Source organism: Topomyia yanbarensis, chromosome 1 (genome assembly GCF_030247195.1).
Source record: "Topomyia yanbarensis strain Yona2022 chromosome 1, ASM3024719v1, whole genome shotgun sequence".
In the NCBI taxonomy this organism is placed as follows: domain Eukaryota; kingdom Metazoa; phylum Arthropoda; class Insecta; order Diptera; family Culicidae; genus Topomyia; species Topomyia yanbarensis.
This window is the reverse complement of record NC_080670.1, coordinates 46,904,313-46,930,029: the sequence shown is the minus strand read 5'-3', so window position 1 is coordinate 46,930,029 and position 25,717 is coordinate 46,904,313. Positions and strand designations below refer to the sequence as shown.

Below are 25,717 nucleotides of genomic sequence, written 5' to 3'. Positions count from 1 at the left end.
AGTAAATTCAATGTTTTAGAAACTGTTGCACTTCGACCGTCGAGGTCGTTTCCAATCCTGGATAAAGCAACGTTTTCAAGAATTCGTGTTCCCCACCAGCCTGGCAGTATGAATCTTCATCTTTCCACTTAATTACTGTTCCGTCTCTAAATCGTTAAAATCCGGCCATGAGCGACACAAACGCAGTCAGTTAGCAAATTAATCACAAAAACAAACACAAGAGTGACGAAATTTCCCGAGGAAGAAAATTGCGAAACTAGACAAGTTTTCCTGTTGAAATTTGAAAGAAAGAGCTGTGATTAAACGGCCAACTGACGCGGCTGTGTGCCATTGCCACTAGATTTAACACCACCTGAAATACATAAATCAGTCTCGGAAAATAGCAGCTTGAGCCAAAGGCACTCTCGTAACGTTCGCGACAGTGGATCCCCACTTTGAGCAGTATCTCGGTGTGCAAAAAGATCATCTTCATGCCATGGTCGGCGAAAACTAAGTATAAAAAGACATACGATAAAAGTTAAAAACGCCAAAATCTTTGCAACCTGTCCGTTCTTTGTTCGAATGTTGCCATGCCACTTTCTTTGAAGCTGGTATCTATCTCAATACGCGCTTGTGTGTGTGATGACTAGAGCTACAGTCGTGTCAATCCACGCTGATTGATGATAAGCAACTGCTCTTTGACGAGCGGGGAAATGATCGTACTTATCATGTGAGCTGGCACTTTGGCGAAAATGTGACCCAAGACCGAAGAAAATGCCTCTTACAGAAGCACAACCACACGCGCGCTAAATCTCAACCTCTAATATTGTATACACTGAAAAACAAACATATGCAGAGTTTGCATATTTTCTATTTCCGTCTCTGTTATTCTGCTGTGATTTTTATGCATTTTCTCGGATATATTTGTAGTAACCATTAAGTTAGTTGGTAGACAGAATGTGTTCAATGCATAAAGTGTACCGCAGAAGAAAGGAGAAGCGGATACAGAAATTAGCGAATAATGTCTAAATAAAGTTCTCCGTGTATATGTGTGACGTGTAGAAACAGCTCCCATCTGGGTGGTATTTTTAGGAGGCGTGAAAGAATTCGCTTTTTGCAGGTACCGACATCTACTACAACAAGTGTGAGTTATTTTGTCTGACGGTCCTCTAGACGGGGACCTTTCTTGGCCAGATTGATTTTTTTCGGACGAGAAAATCACTACGGTGCGAGGATTTACTTTGATTTCACTCGCAGCTGGTGCTACAATGGGAATTAGTTTACAAGCAATTTGTGAATTTCTTTTTGTGACTAACATCGCATTCACTGGGACACGGATGGTCGATAGGTATTGTCACTGTCATTGTCATGTGAATGTTATTCTGAGCGATTTGGTTGATGCAATACGAATTAAATTTTCATGTTCAGTTTTCATTTTCCCGTGTGCAATTGCCAATTAAGATGAGATGAGTAAGGCAGCATGTTAGGAAGCAATTCTCGCCAATTACAGGGTTCATTCAACGAGCCGTCATTGCAATAACAGTGGAGGCACCGACGGCTAGCCTTTTGCACTCACAGTGCAAAACACAGGGAAATAAGGAAAACAGTCGAAAAGAACGGAAAGTAAGATCCAGCCTCCAGCAAATCTGGATAAGGCAACAAACGACCTATAAAAGAAGATCATAACCACCCTCTAGTAATGAGGTCTGTATGTCGTGATGTCTCTTGGTGGAACAAAAATTCAGCAACACCTAGGAAGGAAGCCCGTTCAATAAAGCGAAGATTACTGGTAACTGGTCAAACTACAGGACCGCTAATACCAAATACAACATTGAGATGAGAAAGGCTAAAAAACTATCAATGCGCGAGTTTTGTGAAAACATCGGAAACTTTCCAGAGGCAGTTCGCCTTCAAATAGCCATACCAAAGGATCACACAAATATCCTAGGGCAAGTGAAAAAAGGCGATTGTTCTCTCACAATTGGCAATAATGAAACATTGGATGTTCTAATGAACAGCCACTTTCTTCGGTCGATGCGACAGACGAGAATTCGACAGGTCAGGATTGTGGTCTACTCCGTCCTAACAGTACTTGTGATGCATCACAGAAACTGGCCTGTCAGATTTTCACACCATCTTTAATTGGGAATGGGCTATCAACACATTCGAACCCTAAAAATCCCCCGGCCCTGATAACATTCTTCCAATATTTCTACAAAAATCGGTAGACATAATTCTCGGATAATTCGGATGTACTAAACTTCCTATAAGCTGGAGAGAAGTTTATTTCAAAACAGGTAAAAAAGATTTGATACTAACCACTCTAGTAACAATTGAGATTTTATGGTAGTTTTAAAGCCACTCATAAAACTTAGATTGCACTTGTAGCATGCTATAAAACTTCAATTGTTACTTGGGCAAGGCCTTCAGACCTATCAGTTTGAGATCAACACTTCTAAAAGTGATGGTAAATCTGTTGAACCACTATACTCGAACGGAGCACTTCTCGAGAGTTCCGCTAAACAAGTACCAGTTTGCATATCAAAAGAGCAAATCTACGGAAACAGCCCTACATACCTTAGTGACACTTATTGCGAAAACCCTCTATTTCAAGGAAATAGCAATTTGCGCTTTTCTTGACATCGAGGGTGCATTCGATAATACGAGGAGTGGAAAAATCGATAGGGGACTAGATTATCGCAATGCTCAAGAGTCGAGAGATTACAGCAACGTTGACAGACACGAAATCAACTATGACAGGCAATAGAGGCTGTCCCCAGGGAGGTGTGCTATAACCTTTGCTCTGGTCGCTAGTGATGGACGATCTTCTCAATGATCTGACTGAATTTGTTACATGAAATTTTATTTTAAATCTATTGCGAGAACTCTCGAACTCGAACAATGTTGAAACAGTAATTATTATAATATTTATTGTTTTATGATTGTTTGTAGGGTAAATGCTATTGTAAAATTCTATCCGGGTACCGGGTGCTTCATCTATTTTTTTGCACAAACATGTTATGGGGGAGGCGAGGCTGAGCTCTCTGAGAGTGCTAAAGGGTAATCCACTATTTGATGGAGATTTAAATGGTCACCTTTGTATAATAAATGAACTGAAAGTAAACCCTGTCTTGACTACAGTTGAAGATAAAATGGAGGTTAAACTGAACTTCGATATCTCATATGAGGTCCACATAGTGGATCGTTAGATATGGGGTGTAGGTAGTCCCATAATGCCTCAAGGTACAATATCATTCTATACAGATGGTTCTAAAATGAGTGAACTGAGTGGCTCGTGAGTCTACGGACCAAGAATTAAGGAAGCGATATCAATGGGAAAGTGGCCTACAGTTTTTCAGGCAGAGATATATACAATATACACCTGCTCGGAGGTCTGTAGGAAACAAAACTACAGGTATGCAAAAATCGCAATCTTCTCGGACAGCCAAGCAGGTCTGTTGGCCTTAAGGTCGATGAAATGTGAGTCCAAACTGGTTTGGGAGGGCATCACATCTTTACAACAACTGGCAACGCGGAATATGGTAAAGATATTCTGTGTACCAGTCCACTAAAGCATCGGAGGTAACGAAGTGGCCGACGAATTAACCAGGCGTAGTTCATCAAACATGATATCCAATGCCATTTATTTTCAGCTTCCGTTACTAAATGCCCATTTAAAAAAATATTTTCTTTGCAAGGTTTCTCTAAATAACACAGATTGTTTTGCACGGTTTCTCGAAATAGCACGGTTTTTTTACACGGGATGATCGTATCATTATCATTAGGTTTGTTCCAGTACATGGAAGTTACTCCCTGTTGCTCCGGAGCAAAAAATTCTTGCTCCTTTTCACTCCGGTTTGCCACCAGAAGAAGAAAAAAGAGAAGAAGATAATACAGGAACGATTTTCTCCCTGTTTGCTCCGGAGTACTTCCAGTTTCTCCTGGTACTGGAACAAACCTATTGAAAAGTTGGTCGCCCTATTGACAGTCACAGTTTCTGTATGAGCGCTTTTTTATAACGTTTTATCGAAGTGTTTTCGTTGCCGTTTCCTATTCAATTTCAAACCAGTAATTCACCGAATGATCCTCCAGTTTAGTGATGCGAAATTAGTGAGTGAAATTGTTGGAAAATAGTGATTTTTCCCAATTGTGATAGTTTTGTTTACAGAGTGTTAATTGGCCCACGAAATTATCTTCTTGTATTCTTGTATACTTATCGCTTGCAGCGCCATCTAAATCTCATTCACTGAAACCTGTGAAGTGCGAATTCGACGTCTGCGATTTATTCCATCGAGATAATAGTTTCATATTCAATGTGGACAATGTAAGTTTGATATCCACGATCTCGAGCCGATACGGTGTGAATATTGCTGGACGCTTTATCATATCAACCAGCAGTGCCAAGGTTTCAACACTCGCGGGTGCAAGGAAGCATTCGCTCAGGTCAAAGCGATGTTTATTTGTCCTACTTGCAGAGACGAACTGAAAGGACGTAGTATTCGCACCTAAATTGCGGACTTTCAACAATGCTTACAATCACCAAATTCGAATCAATCTGATTTGCCAGCCCAGCTTCAGCAGCTTTCGATTATCGTTTCGGATTTGAGCAAGAAAATCGTCGAATGTACCACAAACGGTGTCATCTCTCGATAGTTCCAGTCGGTCGAACATTCCAATTTGGCCTCGAATTAGTGTAAAACGTCGTCGAGTAGAACCTAGGCTGTTGTTGATCGGGGAACGAAGTCAGTTGATTTAAGCAACTTGTCAGTTCCAACTATCATATCAGCGACAGCACCAAGGAAGTATTGGCTATACTTGTCTGGTCTAAACCCCTTGACCAGCGACGGCAATGTGCAGAAAATCGTATCAAGGTGCCTATCTACAATAGAACCCGCAGATGTTGTCCGTCTAGTTCCCAAGGGACAAGATGTTTCTCGTATGTCTTCGTTGTTCTTCAAAGTCGGTTTGGATCCTGCAGTGAGAAGTTTTGGATCCTTCATCGTGGCCTACCGGTTTGTTATTCCGAGAATTTATCGATCAACCAAAAAAAAAACGGGAAAGCAAATGCAGCAACCTTATCAATGGAATAAACTTTATGCGTTGTATCGTGGACGGTGGGAGCCCTCAGGCTCTCGCCATAGGTGAAGGTGTTCAGCACATCGTGTGTGATCATCTCAACAGGCCTACTACTATCGGGGTTGGAGGATCCATCATCTTCTGCTCATATAAATCATCCGTCGTTCGCGAATTGCCGTTCAGCTTATGGTGACAATAGAAGTGATACATCGACAAACGAGTCCGCTCCAGCACCAACGGCTCCTGCTGGACCTGCTCCCCAACCGAACACACATCACGACTAGTACTATGTGTACTACCTCTGAACGTGAGGGGTATAAGAACGAAAACGAACTCTCCTCCAGTGACTACGACGTCATTGTTCTGACTGAGACATGGCTGCGCGATGGTGTATTCAATTCAGAACTTTCACAGGACTATGTAAAATATCGATGTGATCGCAACCCAGCGTCTAGCCATCTGCGCCGTGGTGGAGCCGTTCTCATTGCGTTGAAGAACTACCAAGCAGGTTCTCTGCTGAGCTTAAGCGGAGTTAAAAATTAGGAGCAAATCGCAGTACTTATTATCCTTCCGCATCAGTCTGTCTTTATTTTCTGTATATACCTGAGGCCAAACAGCGAGCTAGCGTTGTACAAAGTGCACGCCAATTCCGTTTATAATACTTTGAACAAAGCCAGCAGCTCCGACAGTGTTCTCATCATCGGTGATTACAATCTTTCTCGTCTTCAGTGGTCACTTGACAGTGATTTGAAATGCTATTTACCTCTTAACGCCTCGTCAGAACAAGAAAAAGATGTAACGGAGTCTATGATTGCAACCAATCTGTACCAGATCTGCTCACTTACGAACGTGAACGGAGCAGCGTTCGCAAAACAACATCGATGTAGTTGAGCTGCTTGAACCTCCGAGCGCTTTACTGTAAATCGATCCTCACCACAAACCTTTTGTGCTGCGGTAGGATGTACGCACCAATGCAGGAGAAGATTTTTTCCAGTCGATTGACGACCTTAACTTTGATTTTAATCGTTGCAACCTTGACGAAATCTCCGCATTGATTGCTGCTGTCGACTGGAATGACCTGGTATCTGCTACGCCGCCATGATTTCTATGCCAACATCTAAAACGTTGTGCTAGGGTCGATCCACAATAAACATAATCAATTTCATTCGACACAATTTTGTGATACTCGAGTTCGTTTAATTTGTTGGTGAATCATGGTGAAAAGTATTTGTTATTCACCGACATGTCCAAAACAACACTTTTCATCAATTGGCGGTGCAATATTTAAACTTTTTAACAAACATCTAATGATTGAGGCATGCCGTGCCGTGTCTGAATAGTGAAGGTCGAGCTTCGAGCAAAATGAGCAGAACAATTTGAACTGTCAGTGGGGCCCATAATTTGTGTGCCCGCTGAGATGTTGACTTATGTCATTTCAATACAAATGGGATAGGGGTGCCATATACGTGGTAATGACATAATGTGCTGCAACGTATGTCCCGGCATTGTATGGCAACACGTCCAATGTTATAAGCATAGGCAATTCTCGATTGGATTCGTTTTTTAACAGCTAAACGTGAATCCAATCGATCCAAAATGAAGTCTCCACAGTTCTCTTTCTATAGAATTTCTCAATTCTCCATTACCATTCAACCGAGTTCTACATCAAAAGAGATACAAAATTTCATTTCACATTTCGAAAAATGTGAAATTCCATTATTAGACAGCAAAATACATCGCAATGTTGTTTACGTCAGAAGTAATTTTCATTTGTTTTCTAGGTGTGTACAGTAAAAGATTTGTGGCTGGAATTTCCATGAAATAAATGACAGTCAAATATGAATTAAGTAGAAAGTAGGAGGGACATTTCCACAAATTATTGTTTGATGGTCGAACTGAAAATGAAAGCCAAAGTAAACACAAAAGGGGCGCAAAAATGAGACTCCGCCAAGGGCGCCAGAACACCACGCTACGGCTCTGATAGTGACCTATCGAAATTTCAAAATAAGCATTCGTATATGGTAATTTTTTTGTTCCACCCGTCACTGTAGTTTTAGTACATCCAAAACAATTTAAAAAAAAATCGCGCGGATGCTAGAATACCTTACAAAAACTACAAAGTACTCTGACTCTGCAAACAATATAAGAATTTGAAATCCAAAATGATAAAAAGGGAATAAAAAAATAATTATTGAACGAAATATCGAACGAAATGTAGCACCAATGCCGGGCAGAATTGTAAAGAGTATTACCGATTTTTGTCAATTTTCGATAATCCCCCCAACCCCGCTAAAACTCGCGCTTTTCTACATGATACGGCTGAATGCCATCACTGTACAATTTCAACTTTTATTTGTAGGACGTTAATATTCGTACAATTTGAATAAACTGTGCTTCGTAGCCAGTATCAAATAAGCCACGATTATACGTTTGGTGATGTTTGTCAGAAGCAGATGAAAATTACAACTGCCAAAAACTGTAAGTCGCTACGAGTTGAGAAACTACAAGAGATACTAGCTAAAAATGATTGGGTGTAACATTTTGTAGAAGGTTTCTGTTTTGGATGAATCTTTTTTTCTATTCATCTAAATGACTTGATAATTTGACCTGCTAGATTTGATGGTTAAAATAATTGATATATACTTTGGATCTCTAGGTTATGGAAAAATTGAATTACCATCTTCTGATACCAAGTTTACTTCAACACTCCGAAACAAGTACAATGGCGACCGACTAACACTGATTACATTCTCTTACCCAATATTATTCTTCCACGAATTCTTTCAAAATTCTTTCACAAATTCCGCCTATCTTCCGATCTTTTCTTCCGGCATTGAACACCTTTCAAACCGAAGAAAGGATGGCTTTCTTCTTGCGAAAAAACTCATCATCAGATTGCTCCTCCAATCGGAAACTCCAAAAGTAGGCACCAAGAGCAAATTAATGAATTAACTTTCCTACAACTCACCGGTCGTTTTTCGTTTTTTTTGTATCTAGGTTGCACGTGACCCTTCCCATCGGAAAGGAACCGTGGGCGACCGGAAACACGTGGCCTTGAAACACGCACGTAATATCATCTTTTTGCCCCGATAGGTAACGCAAAGTTTCCCGCCGGGTGGAAGTTTCTTTCTAAATTAAAATTACCTCCCGCGTAAGAGCACACTTCCGAAGTAATCGATTCAGAATAGATAAAATATCAAATTGCTTTGAGTGGATCTGCCCACGTTCGGAACGAAACAGGAATCATTTTTATATAACATCCTAACATTTTTATCATTCGTTCGAGTTTTTCTTGGAAAACCCGCCGGAAACGAGATGGAATTTTCGATTACCTATAACGGAATCACTTTTCATGTTGCAGAACTAATAACGAGAGCATCACACGAAGATGTCATTATTTGATTAATCCTCATCGCTAACGATCTCAAATATCTGATTGTATAAATTTTGTAAGGTATTACGATGTACCTCAGTACATAGAAAAAATATTTTGTAATTTTAAGTTTATTTTCATGCACATATTTGGAGCATGAATATAAATGTAAAATTAAGTTCCACTAAAAATCCACACGACTTGTCGTGCTTTCTTCAACGAATTTTGTTATAATTATACACGTGGATTGAAAATTACAGTTTCTTCAAACGGAAAACCAATGCACTTTAATGTATTTTTAACACGCTTATTGTTGTACAATGAATGACAATATTACACGAATGAAAGTGTAACATTGTATGCTTTTTGATGTTCCAATTGAGCGCATTGATTTTAACGTAATTTTCAATCAATGTTTTGATTCAATCTTTGTATGTTTACATTCATATTGATTTACATGTCGTTTAAATTTCATTATTTTTTGTATGTACCCTCTGATTTCGTTCAATACCCCGGCAAGAAAATAGCAACCACCGAGGGAACTGGTTCACCGGCCAAATTTCTGGAAATGATTTTAGCTTTATTCGGAAAGGATTTCAAGCGTCAAGGATTTTTCTTTTCGGCAAACTCACGCCCTGCGGGGATGAGTAGATAATAAACATTTATAGTATCACCATACGCATTGTTGAACCGGAATGTTAGCCGGATTCGGTAGCCGTTGCTGTTTGCACGGAACGTGTATTTACCGGTCGGAAACCGATGCCTTTCGCTTTGGGCTAGGTCGGATCTTACACAAGAAAAGCTAACAAAAACTCAAACAGTGTGAAGAATACCGTTTAAATACATATTTAACGAGTGGATGCGAACCATTCCGATGGCTGCGTGCTCTGTCCATCTTGGTAGGCATTTTATCCTTTGCCGTGCCCGGAATGGTTTCAGATAATGGGATGTGATTTCATATGAACGGGACCGGGACCGCATCTAGCACAGAGCTTCAGGCAGCCGGGCTGCTCATACATTTTGCACATTCGATGAGTCGTCCTCGAAATGGAAGGGTCCTAAACGAGTGCTGTCAATCGAATTGGGCAGGCTATTATGGTAAATACAAGAGTGGATAGGCTCTTTTTGTTCTATTATGAAGGGGAGCCGGCAGACTTTTCGCGCGTGTTACGAACCCCTATGGTTAGTAGGTTTTAGCATAGTCACAATACATACTAGGAACCTGACTATTTGTGTTTTCTAACGAACTGCCAGCGACACAAAAAGCGCTATCTGGTGATGAATGGTAGTGGAAATGAGCCTATAAAGAGACAGATAAAAGTCTGCTCTTTTTACGCAACCATAGCTAGTATTGACAAATGCGTGCGGCATTCTAACACTTACGCTGATTGCGCTTTTAGATTCGGTTTGCCATTATGTGCATAAAATCCTTATAAAAATGACAAATTCAAGCGAACCTAGAGCGACTCGAATCTAAAACGAAATCTGCATTAGTTCACCCAACCAACGCCGTCTTTAAAGAATAGCTTTGCTTCAGTGAAATTGTTGATTCTTTTTTGGGTTTTCAGCAAATAGATATGGTATTAGGCAAATTTCAAGCAACCCACAGGTGAAGAGTTTTGCAGGGCTACCGGAAAACGAAAGGTTCAAGATAAGTGTAAATGTGTAAATTTACAATACTATTCTTCAATGTAGTAAATAAAAAAATTGGTTGGGCTAAAACAAATTATCCGAGCAAAACAAAATGCTCCACACAAAAAAACTTTGGAGTGTAGATACCTTCGGCAAAGTTATACACAATTATGTTTCGAATAAATTTGTCGAAGATGTCATGCTTGATCATTTGTATTTCAAATCACAAGTCCAGTGAAGCTAGAGAACTGTAACTAGCCGGGCATCTGAGACCCCTTGCCTTTTGGTGGTTAAATAAGAACTGAAATTGGAAAATTAAACAAAACAAATAGAAAAATTGGAAAAATATAGAATAGAAAAATTAACAAATTTAAACCGAAAAAAATACAGATTTGGAAATATAAGACATTAAAAACTCCAAAATTTTACAAATTAGAAGATTTTGTCGAAACTTGCAAAGGAAGATTTTGTCGAAACTTGGACAATTGAATAAACAAATGTTTTGAGTATTCAAAAATCGAAAAAATTGAAAATTCAAGATTTGGGAAACTACTAATTAATAAATTTAAAAAATGGGAAGAAAGCGAAGTTGAAAAATTTAAAAATTCGATGCCAGCTTGACAAAATATAGGATGAAATTTTGGAAACTAACAATATTGTAATTACGGAAATTGAGGGTTAAAATATCCGTATAAACCTTTTTATTTGTGATTTTAAAAAAAGATATAAAAAATAAGAAATCAATAACCACAGACAAAATTATAAAAAAGTAAAATTTAAAACATAAACTAAATGAAAGAATAGACAAAACAATAAACCAATAGTAAAAGTGCTGAACTAAGAATTCAAAAATAATTTTAAATCAGAAGCTTAAAAAATTAAAATTGCTGGAGAGATTAAAAAATGGGAATATTCAAAATTTATAAATTCAGAAAAGTCAAAGATTATGAATTGCAGAAACTAAAGCTTCGGAAGTTCTTAAGTTAACCTTAAATATTCAAAAACTTTAAAATTCAAGGATTTCAAAGTTTAGAAATTTGGGAAGCCTTAAAATGCGGAAATTTTAAAATTCGCGAATTTCTAGAAAGATTCTAATATTTGGAAACCAAGAAATTCAAACTTTCAGAGAATCGAAAATCCGAAGATCCGTTCATTAAAATCATTGAGCGATTCGAACTTTGAAATTTCAAAAAAATCAAAGATTTTGCAATTTCAGTAATTAGAAAATTGGAGAATTCGGAAACTCAAAGATTTGAAAATTCAAAGATTCTAAAATTCTTGGATTTTAAAAATCGAAGTTTCGGTAAATTTAAAATTTACGGCGTCGAAAATTTGTATATTCGAAAACATTTAAAATAAAAAAAATAGGGAAATGAAAGCATCTGAATTTTCAGAAGCTCGAAAATTCAAGAATTCGACCTTTTGAAATTTGACCATTTAATTATGCCAAATTGAGCATTGAAAATTTAAGGATTTGAAAATATTAAAATTTGAGGACTTGAAAATTTCAAAATGCAAGAATTTGAAAATACAAAATTTTTAAAATTGTGACATTTGAAGATTTGAAAATTTAAGAATTCAAAAAGTCGAAAATTTAAAACTTCGGCGCTGCAAAAATTTAAAAATTCAACGCTTCGAAAATTCAAAAAATCTAGAACTCGAATATTCGAAAACTCGAGGTCTCAATAGTTTAAGAATCCGAGAATACAAAAATTCGAAAAATTTGATTATTCGAAAATTCAAAAAGTCGAAATTCCCAAAATTTGAAAATCTAATAATTCGATAACAAAAATTCGAAAATTCAAATGTTCAAAAAATTTAATATGAGACAGTTCGAAAATTCGCAAAATAAAAAAAATCCAATCATTCAATTATGCGAAAATTCGATGATTCGAAAATTCAAATATTTGACAATTCGAAAATACGAAAACTAGAAAATTTTAATATACGAAAGGACAAAAAGTGAACAATTCATAAATTCAAGATTTCGAATATTAAAAATTCGAACATCGAATAATTAAAAAAAAATCGATAATTTGAGAACTCGAAAATTTGAAAATACAAAAAATTGAAGGAAACCGAAAATTCGAGAATGTACAAAGTCGAAAGTTTTAAAATTTGAATTAGTAGCTCGAAAACTTGAAACTTCCAAAATTCAAAAAAAACACAAAATCTAGAATATATGAAAATTTGAATATCAGAAAATTCAAAAATTCTAAAATTCGAACAGACAAAAATTCGGAGCTTGCTAAATTCGAAAATTAGAATTTGTGGAACCAAAAATTTAGAATTTCAAGAAAATCAAAATGCCAGAGGTAGAAAACTCGGAAATTTGACTATTAGAAGACCAAATTCAAAAATTGAGAAATTCAAAAAATCGATCGGTTGTCACGGTAAAGATGGACACGTCTATCGATACCAGGACACACGTTAGTGAACTCGGGTGATTCGTAGTTATACTGCCTAAGCTCGACCCTCATTAACAGAAGACAAAGTTTAAGCCCGTACGATATTAAGCCTGTTCTAATGACCCTGCCACTTCTAGTTTTCCGATCTGTTTACTTCTCATCCTTGCTCTCACTTGAGTACCATGGCTCTAATTTTCATAACTTTCCCTACCCAGTAATCTCTAGCTAATTGAATGTTGTTAAAATGTAAAAAAATAAAAAAAATTAAAAATAATTCCAAAATTACATAAATTAGAAAATTTGAAATTTCGTACATTGAATATTCTAAGATCAGAAATTAAGTCAAGAAGATTCAATGATTCCAAAAATACATAAATTAAAAAAAATTGAAATTTCGAACATTGTAAAACTCCAAGATTCAAAAATTTGGAAATTCAATAAATTGAGAATCCAGTGCTTCGGAAGTTAAAAAAATCGAACATTCTACAATTCAAACATTCGAAACGAAATTCCAAGATTCGAAATCTCGAAAATTAAAATTTTGGATTTTCAAAAATACCCGAATTCAAAATTTCTAAAATCCATGCGCTTGAAAATTCTAAAATTAGAGAATCAAAAAATTCGAAAATGCTAAATTTTGAAGATTTAATTATTCCAAAAATACAGAAATTCGACCATTTAAAAATTTGAAAATTCCAAGATTTAAAAATCCAAATTCTGATAATTCAAGCGAATCGATATCTTTATTACTGAAAAATTCGTGAATTCGAAAATTCGAATATTTAATGCTTCAAAAATTCGCAAAATCACAAATTTAAAAACTCGATAATTCGAGTATTCCAAAATTCGTGAATCCAAAAGTGTTAAAAGTTTGAGATCCAAAAATTTAAAAATTCGAAATTTCGTATATTCTGAACTTCGAAAATTCGAATATTCAAAAATTCGAAGAACCGAAAATACGAAAACGCAAAAACTACTATTTCAAAATTTAAGTAACCAAAAATTCAAAAGTGCGAAAATTTCTAAATTCGAAAAATCAAAATTTGAAATTTTGATTATTGGAAAACTATAAACCTACAGAATCAAAAAATCCGAAATTTCGAATATACGAAAATACAAAAATTCGAGAATTCAAGAAATCGAAAATTCAGAGATTGCTGAATTCGGAAATCCGAGGATTCAAAAATCGAAAATTCAAAGTTTCAGAATTTCGATAATTTGGAAACCCGAAAATTCAGAAATTCAAAAACTTACAATTCAAAAACTGAACAATAAAAAAAATCAGAATTCGAAACTAATTGAAAATGTCGAATTTGAAAACTTATAGTTTCATAGATTTGTAAATTCGAAAATTCCACCACGAGAAAGTTTAAAAATTCTAAGAATAAAAATTTCGAATAGTCCAAGATTTGAGTATTCCAAAATAAGATAATTAAAATATATAAAAATAAAAAAATTAAAAATGCGAAGATTAGGAAATTCTTAAACTCAAAAATCCAGAAATTCAAAAATTTCAGGTCCCGAAAATTTGAAATTTTAATAATTTGAGAATTCAAAACTTTGGAAGTTCAAAGAAATCAAAAATTCAAAGACTCAGAATAGCAAAAATTTGAAACTTCGGATTTTCGAAAATTCGAAAACACGCGAATTGAAGAATTACAAAATTAAAATATTTGAAAATTACTATTTTAATTTAAATTTTAAATTTATAGATCCAATTATTTCAAAAATATGAAAACTCGCAAATTCAGAGATACAAAAATTTATTTTATAATTTCAAGATTTGAAAGATTGAAAATTCAGTGATCCAAAAATTCAAAAGGATCGAAAATTTTATTATTCAAAAATTCCTGAATTCGACACTTCGATGATTTGAAAGTTCGAAAATTCTAATTCTAAACTTCGAAAATTCGCAAATTTGCAGATTTAAAAACTCGATGATTCGAGTATTCAAAAATTCAAAAAATTCCGAAAATTTGAAAGTTTGATAATTCGACTGTTCGAAAATTTCAAAATTCATATATTCGCCAATTTAAAAATTTGAATATAGGCAAACTAAAATGTACGAAAATTCGAAAACACAAAATTTTGAAAATTCCAAAAAGGCTTAAGTTTGTAAAACCGAGAATTTGGAGATGCAATTCCAAAATTCCTAAATTCCAAAACTTTATCATCAAAAAATTAAAATGTTCCAGAACTCGAACATTCAAAGGTTCGTTTCAAAAATGCAAAACATCCATGCTTCAACAATTCAATGCTTCAAAAATTCAAGAAACCGAAATATCAAAAATTCGGAAGTTCAGTAATCCAAAATGCTGATTCGCAAATTCAAAAATTCAAAGATTCAAAACTTTAAAAAACTGACAATTTGAAAAATCGATGGTTAAACAATTCAAAATTTTAAAAATTGGACAATTCGAGCATTTCAAAGATTCAGGAATTCAAAAATTGGGAAATTCGAGAATTAAATATTAATATCCGTTAAAAAGATTAAAATTCTGAAATTTGAAAATTCTAGAATTTGAAAATCCTAGAATTTTTAAATTCAAACATTCGAAGATTACAAAGTCTTGATTTTAAAAATTTGAAAATTTGTTTTTTTGAAAATATAAAAATTTCAATATAATATATTCGAAAATTCGAGATTTGAAAAAAATAATAAAATATAAAAATTTGAAAATGCAGCATTTTGAAAACACAAATTTGAAGAGACGAAAATGCAAAAAAACCGAAAATACGAGAAATCAAACATTTGGGGATTCGAGAGTTCGGCGATTCGTAAATTCTAATATTCGAGAATTCAAACATTCATAAATTTGAATATTCGAAAATTCAATACTTGAAATATTCTAAAAAAACGAAAATTGCGTGATTCGATAATTCGAGTATTTAAAAATTTGAAAATCTGCGAATTCGAAATGTTGAACATACGTAAATTAGAAAACCCAAAAATTCGATAATTAAAAAACCGAAAATTAGAAAATTCTTTAGTTAAAAAATTCGAAATTTTAAAAATTTTAGTGTTCAAAATTTTGAAAATTCAGAGAATCGAGAACTCAAAAAATCGAAAATTCAGAAATGCGAAAACTCAAGAATTCAAAGATTCAGAAATTCTACTATTTAAATATTCCACCATGCGGACATTCGAAAGTCGTAAATTCGAAAAATTTTGAAATTTTGGTATTTGAAAATTTAAAACTAGTACTTTCGAAAATTCCAATATAAAATATTCGAAAATTAGAAAATTCAAGAATTGATAAAATGATAGAATTCAAAAATATGAAAATTCAACATTTTGAAAAGTAAAAAGAAACTCAAAATACAAAAATTCGAAGAGACAAATTTTCAAAAATCCAAAAATTCGATAAATCGATGATTCAAGAATTTGGAAATTCAAAAATTGTAATATTCCTAAGTTCGAAAATTCCGAAAATCGAAAATGGTGTATTTCGATGATTTGAAAATTAAATGAACGCCACTGGATCTTTGTGAGTTCTATATAAGGTAGTAACTTGAATTTGCTTTGTTTAGCAAAACTTTCGCTTGGGAACTTACCTGAAATTCATCTTGACAACGGTTTCGTCGTTCATCAGAAAGGAACCCCCTGGTCTACGTCAGAACACGGTGACACAACTTCCGGACGCGTGCTCTGGCTACTAGATTCTGTTGCATCGTTCTGCTCGGTTGCTTGAAAGAATTTGGATTGAACGGTATCATTCCCGATCTCAGGATTCTCGTATCGGGATGTCGGTTCCCTTTGCTTCACCTTAAAACCGCACAGTGGCGGGTCTTCGAACAAAAGTAGTGCAAAACCTAAAAAGTTGCCAAATTTGGCTGAAAATCACAATTTAAACTAATTTTGAGGTGCTGAGCTCATTGTTTATGCCAAAAGTAATAAAATATTAGATTCATTTTTCCATGCAGTGACATTGAACTTTTGTCATGACTATGATCCCATTTTTATGGCAGATTTTCCGTTACTGTTCACCAATACTAACAATATCATGACAAATGAAGAACACTACTTTAAATCCATTGTATTACGTGTTGATTTACTGTAGATTTTGTAATTATCTTGCACAAAACACCGTGCGCCTCCATATCAGTAACAAAAATTAAAAATCTTAAACCCTTTTGCGCACCGAGGTGTAGAGCGAAACCAGTATTTTTGATCAGCCCACCTCAAACATAATTAAACGAAAAGGTCATAGTTCTGAGCAAATTTAGCGAATATATTATAGTCGCAAACCAAGTTCTATCATTTCCCTACAAAATGAAACTACTTGTGCTACACAGCAAAAAGAATCTTGTAACTTTACATCTTTTCAGATGCACATAAAAGGAGCGTCCCAATTCACATAAATTTGCATTTAATTACATGTAAAAATGAGGGTTGTTCGGCTTTTCCTAGGTCATTCAGTCTGAATTTTACACCAAAAGAATCACAATACTTAATTTTACATATAAGAACATGTAAAATCCTATTGTGAGACAGAAAAATACGTCGCTACGTTGTTTACGTCAAATGTAATTTTCATTTTTTCTAAGAATGTAAAATTGGACCAAAATCAAAAGAGTAATATGCATTTGAATTGAACATAGAAATTGTGGTTTCGGAAATGAAAATCATTAAAAAGTTCGCTACATTTAAGCTGCCGTTAAAATCGTGTTCTAATCCAAGGATCATAACATATTTAATATAAATCTGTATTGAGTGATTTATTAATGAAAAATATAAAATGTCATTATTTTATACATAACTTTTTGAGGTTTCTTCGGCCTCCAGCTCCACTGACTGCGACTGCGATCCAAAGCTTCAAAGCTTCAGTTGCTTTCAAAAGAAATCGCTGTCAAAAGATTCCAAATTCGACCACTGGTTGTGCTGCAATAGAATGAATAGAATCAAGCAGTAAATAGTAATTTATGTACGGTAACCAGTTCTCAGCCCCATTAACATCATTTTTCGCTCAAATTCCCGCTGTCGTTCAAATTATTCCTTCTAATGAATTTTTAATATCTGTGGGAAAACTGTCTGGGCTACGAGCAATTCACCGACAAAATCCAACCGACCCGTTGACTGGGTTTAACTCCACTCAATAATGTAACGATCGTCGAACGATGTTGCGGTTTGTCTGTGAGAAGGAGACTGGTATGGGAGGTTTCGATTCACCTTCACGTTAAAATGTCAGCAGGTGTTTGTAATTCTTTATAATTATTCAGATTGGTGATGTGATTGGGAATCACTAATGGTTATTGAGTTTCTATTTCTACCAGCCGCGAGCGGGTTAAAAATGGGGTTTGTTCTAATTTCATTGCATCGAAAAATGAAATAAAAAATAAGCAATTGGGTGGTCGAAAATAGAAATAAAACACATTCAATTTTGACAGTTTGTTAAAGTATTTAAAGACGCTTATTGTTGTTTTTTTAGGTCGGAACTCCAATCTGAATTTTACGTTTGAATGATATAACCAACATTGACATTCTAATAAAATTAAACTGTTTTTTTCGGAACATGGCCTGCACTTCCCACTTTTATTTACGGCCGCTCAATTTAGAATAATGGTTCATCATTTCACAAATAACCGTGCGGCTCCATAAAAAAATAATTAAATCTCGTTTTCGTCACCTCCGTTATAACATACAAATACATCCCTCGGAAAACGATTATCATTTTGCTGATTGACCACCGATAAACACACTAGATCACATTATATACCCGTTCCTGTTTCCGTGGTTATTCATTTTACGCTTCCCCGAACTAGCACAACCATCCGGCAAAATTAATTTTACCACCATTCAGTTGAAAATTAAATCCAATAATTGAATAAACAAATTTGAATCAGTGCGTAAAGAGAGAGAAACTGAATGAGGTGGTAGCTGCTGAATACCTTCCAACGTGGTCTTAATATTTCCGGGGCAAAATTATCGAAGTCCGTTTGTTTGTTATTATTCACCACAAATTGAAATGTTTATCCAATGCGGTAGTTAGTATGAATAAGGGGGAGGTTTTCGTTTTGCTTTAACTCAACCACCACCGATTGAATGTTCATAGTTTGTTTATATTTGTTTTTGCTTTTCTCTTTTCAGGTAAGTTTTCCCTACCGTGTAATCCCAGCTGCTGTGTGCAAAAAAAATATTATTCGCGAATCGGACATCGATCTTTGAAGGTACTATCGTCAGTGTTTTGTTTATGTTTTTATTCCAGATAATATGGATAGATACGTTAGTCGTAACTGTATTAATCATTTCACTGGATCTAATTTGACCGTAAAGTTACACGTTCAACAAGAGCTCACTTTGACATTCATCGCTGTTTCATTGATCAACAATTCCATTGACCTCGGTTTTGTTTCCACCAATTACAAAGTGCTACTAAATTAGAACCATTTTTGCACCATTTTCCCCCACCGAATTGCACTCTGCGTGGACACGAAATGAGCCGATTCATTCTTCACCCGGTCACAGCATCTGCTCAATCAATCTATTCGGAAAACTCTCGAATTAGGGTAAATCATTCATGCGAAGCGGAGAAATAAATCACCTCCAAACACTCGTTAAATTAAATTCCCCCGAACCCAGCCAGCAGCGACCGAACCACCGAACATAAACACCCTCGGTTGCATCCTTCCCCCCACCGTCCAACCCCCATGCTTCAACCGACACGTTTTCGTTCCATGTTTACACATTCGAAAAGGGAAACACACGAGCTAAACATTCGTCGTCTATCACCTCTTGGTTCGGGGTGCTACACCGGCTAACCGTCGATCGTTGCTGGTTGGTTTTTATTTCACGGTCGCCACATACTAGGTGATATAGGAGCGAACTGTCCATGCAGCTTAAAAATAGTGAATCCAATTACGCTGTCCCAAAAAGCTTTGCTTCGATAAATTATGCTCAACTGATGATGGGGGGCCGTTGGCGAGCAGCCTTAAACTCTGGAAAACATATTTTCGCCCCGAGCAGGGCATCCCGTTTGAGTGGGTGGTGAATGAGCGGCATTTGACCGGGGGCTCGTTGAAATTAGTCGGAACATTGCCACAGGGACTGATTCATTTGAATTTTTAACAGCCACCTAACGACTTTGGTTCTGGTGCTACTGAGCAATTTTTTATTTGTTTTTTTTCGGTTTTTTCCAAACATGTGTTCGAAAACATTTAACCAGAAAGATTTAATCTGGTTAGCGTTGATTTTGCTCCTGAACGCTATCACACCCTTTTTTGCTCTCGTTGTTCATCAGCGGAAAAAATTGCTTTAATAATGAGATAATGATGAGTCCATTAAACAAAAAACGTGACATGCTTTAAGGGGGTCCTCTACTTTCGAGACCCGAAATTCAGTCGATTCTTGTGGAACATATTGCAAAGTATCGAACGAATAGATTTTGTTTTTTTTTCTTTTGAAGCTTTTGCTGTTTTGATTTTAAAACTTTAGGTATGGAATTTGCGTTTCGACTTCGTCTAATCAGAATCCGACACTAACTTAGTGACAGGGTTAAGCTAGCGCCGGATTGACGCTAACTCCGAAAAAGGAGACATTTTTTTGTTCCTGAGCAAACCACTAGTCAAGCGTGATGTCCTGCAAGAAAAGGAGCTTATTTTAAGCTGATGAAACACAAGAAAATTTAAAATTTTAATTTTGAAGGCCTAAAAAAACACCTTGAAACGTCATTGATTAACATTAATTTTAAAACTGCTGTCGAGTAAGATTTTTCATAAAAATATTGGTCCGATTTCAATATTTTTTTTAATTGTTTAATGAACATAACATCATGTTTTCCCGTGTACGATTAGCACAACTTTATTTCGCTCCATTTTTATTATATCTAATATTATAAAAAATGACGCAAGAAATTAAAAAAAAATACAATTCGTTGCATTAATTTTACAAATCGTAAAATTTGTCACGGGAAAACGTACATAAGATAACTATGATTTTGCAAAATATCAATTTTCTGATTGCATTGATGTAATCAATGACGTTTTAAGGTCGCCAATGTTTTTAGGGTTTCAAAATTTTTATTTAAAAGTCGGCACAAGTAGCTTCAAAATGAAAAATAAAGATTCAAAATCTATTCAATCGCGATTTATTCCCCAAAACAGCTCAATTATAGGCCTCGAGAGAGATATTCGATAATTCGACAATTAGCGAATTTTAAAATGTTGAAAAATTCGACAATTCAAAATTTTTAAAATTAAAAAATTTCAAAAATACGAGAATTTGAAAATTCTAACATTCGAAAATTCAACTATCCGAAAATTCGAAAAAGCACCTATTCGAACGTTTCAAAGTTCCAAAACTAATCTCAGAAATTTCAAAGATTTTTTAAAAGTTCGAATCATCGAATATTCGAAAGCTCAGAACTTCGAAGTTTCCGTGCTGCAAAAATTCGAAACTTCAAAAATTCATAAATTTGTGCTCTAAAAACTCTGAAATTCGAAGATTCGGCAATCCGAAAATTCGATGAATCGTAAATTAGGAAATCCGAGGATTCAAAAATTCGAAGCACTTCAAATTCAAAAATTTCAAGGTTCAAAAATTCTAAATTTTGAAAAATTCGAGAATTCGAAAATTCAAAGAATTGAAAGTTCGAAAAATGCGCTATTCGAGTATTCAGAAATTCGAAAACTCAAAAGTTTGAAAAGTCAGAAATTCAATAATTTAAAATTTAGAAGAGTAAATAAATGAAAATTCGAATATTCGAAAGTCACAATTTCAATAATTTGAAAGATTGATTTTTTCCCGAAAGTAGAGGACTCCCTTAATGTTGGTTCTGTTGTTAGCCGTGCGTGCGCGATGAGTGATACCGGAATACCCCTAGCCAGGATGACATAATGGTTCTGGGAGATGGGATAGCTGGATTTAAAAGCGAAAGTACAGGTAGTCGAGATTGGACTCCGGGGAGTGATTTCAGGCACAGTGCTCTTGCTGGTTATCGCCACCGGCGGACACGCACATTTCAGATTGCTTTTTTTCGGCAGTTGCGATATCGCACTGGTGGGAAAAGGATGGCTTAGAATTATTAAGTTAGATAAACAGCTCTTGATGGCCTATCATTTTTTCCCGTTTTTTTCGTTTTAAAATATGTTTGGTGTTAATTTGTACTGGATTGTTTTAAAGCGGAAGATTACCTTTCATTTCAGTAGGCTTCAGTAGGCTATGAAAAATATCTTACAATGTTTAGTTACATACTATTCATTATTTCAATTTTAAAATTTTGCTCAGCGTAGTAAGGTCGATTTTTTATAATTTTTGATACATTGGCGCATCATTTGACTGACCGGGCCGTTTTTGCATAATTTGTTTGTAAAAGGTGTCTCTAAACATAATTTACATGTTTCCAAATGACGGCTCGCTACAAAAAAAAATAAATTAGCAAAATTTACGATGTAGATTGGACGCATTGGGAAATGATGTCATTGCAAATTCGGGACGTTCTTTTCTTGTGACTAATATTGGACATATTAGTGTTCGTCAATTCAAGATGCTTCACGCCCTTCCAGGTGTACGAGTTATTAGACGATCATCTTTGGAATTAGATGGTGGAATTTGAGGAATTGACTCTCGACGCAGACTTGAATGGTAAACTGACGATTTATTACCAGAACGTCCGAGGCCTACGCAATCTCTTCTTCCCATTACGACATTATTCTTGATGGAATACATTTGTAGTATATAAGTAGAGCAAAATGAAAAGTAGGTCACAAGCAACACAAGTAAATAATGCTGAGTGAATAAATGCGACAATGACATGACAAAGGTAGTTGACAGAAAGTAAATAAGAAAGCAGAATAAAAATACTTTGAAACATTTACACCAAATGTGGACCAACAGGTCTGTGCCACAAAAGAGGAAAGATTTCCAATGAAACCCAGGTGGTCCAGTTGGTTCATGAAAAACACAGTAAATCCAAGGTAGATAACAATGAGGGTTCAAAAATTGTTTAGATATTTAGATAATCGACGATTATTTATGCAAAATAATGGCCTCGCATACGACATCATTCTCGTCAGCTTTTTAACGATGCATATGCTGTTTATAGGACACCTTGAATTTTGACCGACACTAACAAATTTTACTCATCTTTGACTAAAATGTGTTTGGTTGAGTGGTGTTAAGAAAAGATTTCCAATATTTTTTTTAAGAGCAGTGCTTTTTTGTTCTTGTGGAGTCCTAAGAAACTGTGCAGAATATTAGGTTGTGGCATCCCGTGTTACGTTTGAAATTTGTATGGATATTAGTACGAGAAATCCTATTTTTTTATTGTCATTTCCAAAAATCAAAGTTTTCCTTAAGTATAGAACTTATTAATTAAAGTACATGAAGTAACTAAGAAATTTGCCAACTGTGCTAGAAAGTGATAGCTGTCTAAAATTGTCGATTGTTCGAATTAGAGGACAAATCTTTTTTTTTCTGTCGGCGCTCAACCAGGAAGTGAGATACATGAAAGTATTAGTTTGTAACTTTTCTTCAAGCAATAAAATTAATCAATGTTTTTGAATCATTAATCTGAACACAACAAATCAAAATACTATAAAGAAGTGATCAACTAAAATGGCGAGTAAAATGTTTCATTCGCTTGAGCGAATTTAATCTAATTGATTTCAAATATAACATGGATTGAGATTAAAACTAAGGACATTTGAAGTAAAATTAAGGACGCTTTCCCAAATCATCAAAATTAAGGATATGTCCTTTAAGATAGGGACGGTTGGTAACCCTATTCATGTGTTCTCAAAAAAAATGCGCTAAATTCTTAATTGCCCCGTTGCGTTGACACGTTGACACTATACTGACTTGAAATCAACGTTTGGTATAGTTGACCACGGAATACTTTTGGAAAGATTGAAACTAAACGGCGTTTCTATTGATCTAATTCGTTGGCTCGAATCGAATCTTAGTGATTGTCAACATATAGTGAAAGTTGGACGCGTATATTCCGCCCCGTTTTCAAACAAATCGGGTGTTCCTCAAGGAAGTAATATGGGCCCACTCTTGTTTACACTATTTATTAATGATCTATCTACATTATCACCACCTGGCTGCCGCAGTGGTCTAGTGCATCCGGGATTGCTTAGCTTTACACCAGCTCTTGGACAGATTTGATGACTGGTAGCCCGGGCTGTTGCTAAAATGCTTCTTGGTGAGGCAGGTTCTTCGGAGCTATTGTACACTGAGCAAAATTTACTTTGAATTTCCATAAAAACGTCTTATGACTTTCAGACATAAGGATTTTAAATGGATTTTATAAGTTTGTCTTATGATTTGGAGGGGAAATTTTCCAAATCCATCTCTTATTATTTTCATAAGACAGTCTTATGAAATTTATGAAAATGTCTGAATGAACGCCATAGGTGCCCATTTATGAAAATTGCTGATATTTATAAGCAGAAAATATAGTAGAAATAATGATTTCCATAGAACAGTCTTATGAAATTCGTTACAATGTTCGAATGAATGTCATAAGATTTTTATGGATATTATTGTACATTTATATAAAAAATAGAACATGGCTGATATTCTCGAGCATTTTTAGTAGACAAAAAATCAACAGTAAAAATATTATATTAGGTTTTACACCAACCGACATAACCCCAAAATGAGCCGGATGAACTTCGCTTGACAATTTTCGGTGGTTTGTTTACATGGGAGTACGTGAGTTTGAAATTAACAGATGGGAACCCGTTGCACTCGAACTCCCGCAACTAACAAAGTAAACAAACCACCGAGAATTGTAAAACATGAACGTCATTCATAATGAGTTCATTAGTGTGGTCATCTTGTTGAACTAAATTCGGGACAAATGAACCGCCAAGTGTAGATCCCTTCAGAAGATTGAAGAGAAAACTCATTAAATGGTAAAATTTGTACATAATGAGCAACGCTTCGTCCATATTTCGTGGGAAACTGGGCTTAGACAACTGAATAATAATGATTGTTACTTCTCAATTGATTTTGATAATCATAAAATACGCGTCAGACACTAATTATATGCACAACTTATTTCATTTCAAATAATCGGATATCTTCTGTAAAAATCATAACCATGTAAACTGATTTAATGCTCATAGTAATTTATTCAATAACATAAAAAAAAACAATTTTTTAAAATTTTGTAGCAATTTGACAAAAATCTCACTTCTTTTGTTTCAAACAGCGGTAATCAAAAAGTGCTGGCCTGAAACTATTAGCTCCTGGTTGGCCGTGCTGGCCAGTACTGAATTCATAAGAAACAATTATGAACTTTTCACAAAAGTGACGTTTACGAAAAACAAAATATAATTTTATAGAATCAATAACAGATTTCATATGGGTTTCATAAGAAAAACTTATGAAATTCTTAAACGCATATATTGGAGCGAAGTCATAAGACTGTTTTATGAAATACATTATTTGTACGTCTATGGAGTGCATGAATAAAGATAAATGAATTTATAAGCCGGCCCATGACATTCTAAAGCGTTCAATGGCATCGTCAGAAGGCTGGTTCATATGTCGAGACTTATGAAATTCTCAGATGCTTTTTGCTCGGTGTACCTGTTCAATATAATTTTGGAAATGTTTATTACATAGGGTAATGAGTCTATTTTCGTCATGTTTCTTGTATCACCCTACCCATTTGAAGCCGTTGGTTAGAGCGCCGTCTGCCATTTTTGTTCAACGCATTAGCTCAAAAGGCAGGACGACAATTGGGACACTCGATTCGAGTTTTCATTGCGCCCAAATACGAGGACTTCATTATTTTCAGGGCATTTGTGTTATTAGATTGGTTCTTAACAACGAAGTAAAGCTTTTTATGACAATTTATACACATTCCATCGATTGGAGACCGAGTAACTAATCTCTAGAAGGTTGAAAATAGGCTTTTTACCCGACTTAGTACACCTTGCATCTATATACAATGGCTCGCCAGCCGCGAATTTGATGAGCTATGTGTCGATGGTGAAACACGTGAAATAAAATCATAAAATCTTAAATTGGTTCAATCAGGATTAGTTTAATGTGAACTTCCTGCAAACTTATTTTGACATGCCGGGGTGAGTATGTGAAGAGGTCGAATAACCCACAACCGAACCACTCCCAGCTTATTTTGGTTTACTTTGTAGTATAGTGGTGGTATAAATATGATAGGGTAGAGATATAGGCGATTAGGGATGAGTGGGGTGATGGTCTAAGGGGTGTGTAGTGAGGGGTTTTTAAGGCGGTGATGACGGGAGGGAGGGTGATCAATGGGTAACCCCTCTCCGTACA

General features: G+C 35.3%; 1 protein-coding gene across 1 annotated transcript in view; it reads left to right on the top strand.

The window, feature by feature from the left end:
• Positions 1-4,277: 4,277 nt before the first annotated feature.
• The window catches only part of LOC131677539 (sodium/calcium exchanger 1-like), a 296,789-nt gene continuing 275,349 nt past the window's right edge, over positions 4,278-25,717 (top strand). Inside the window, exon 1 of the mRNA XM_058957421.1 lies at positions 4,278-4,303. Within this exon, the coding sequence (XP_058813404.1) occupies positions 4,293-4,303 (11 nt within the window). The 5' untranslated portion in view covers positions 4,278-4,292. The remainder of the gene's footprint in view (positions 4,304-25,717) is intronic.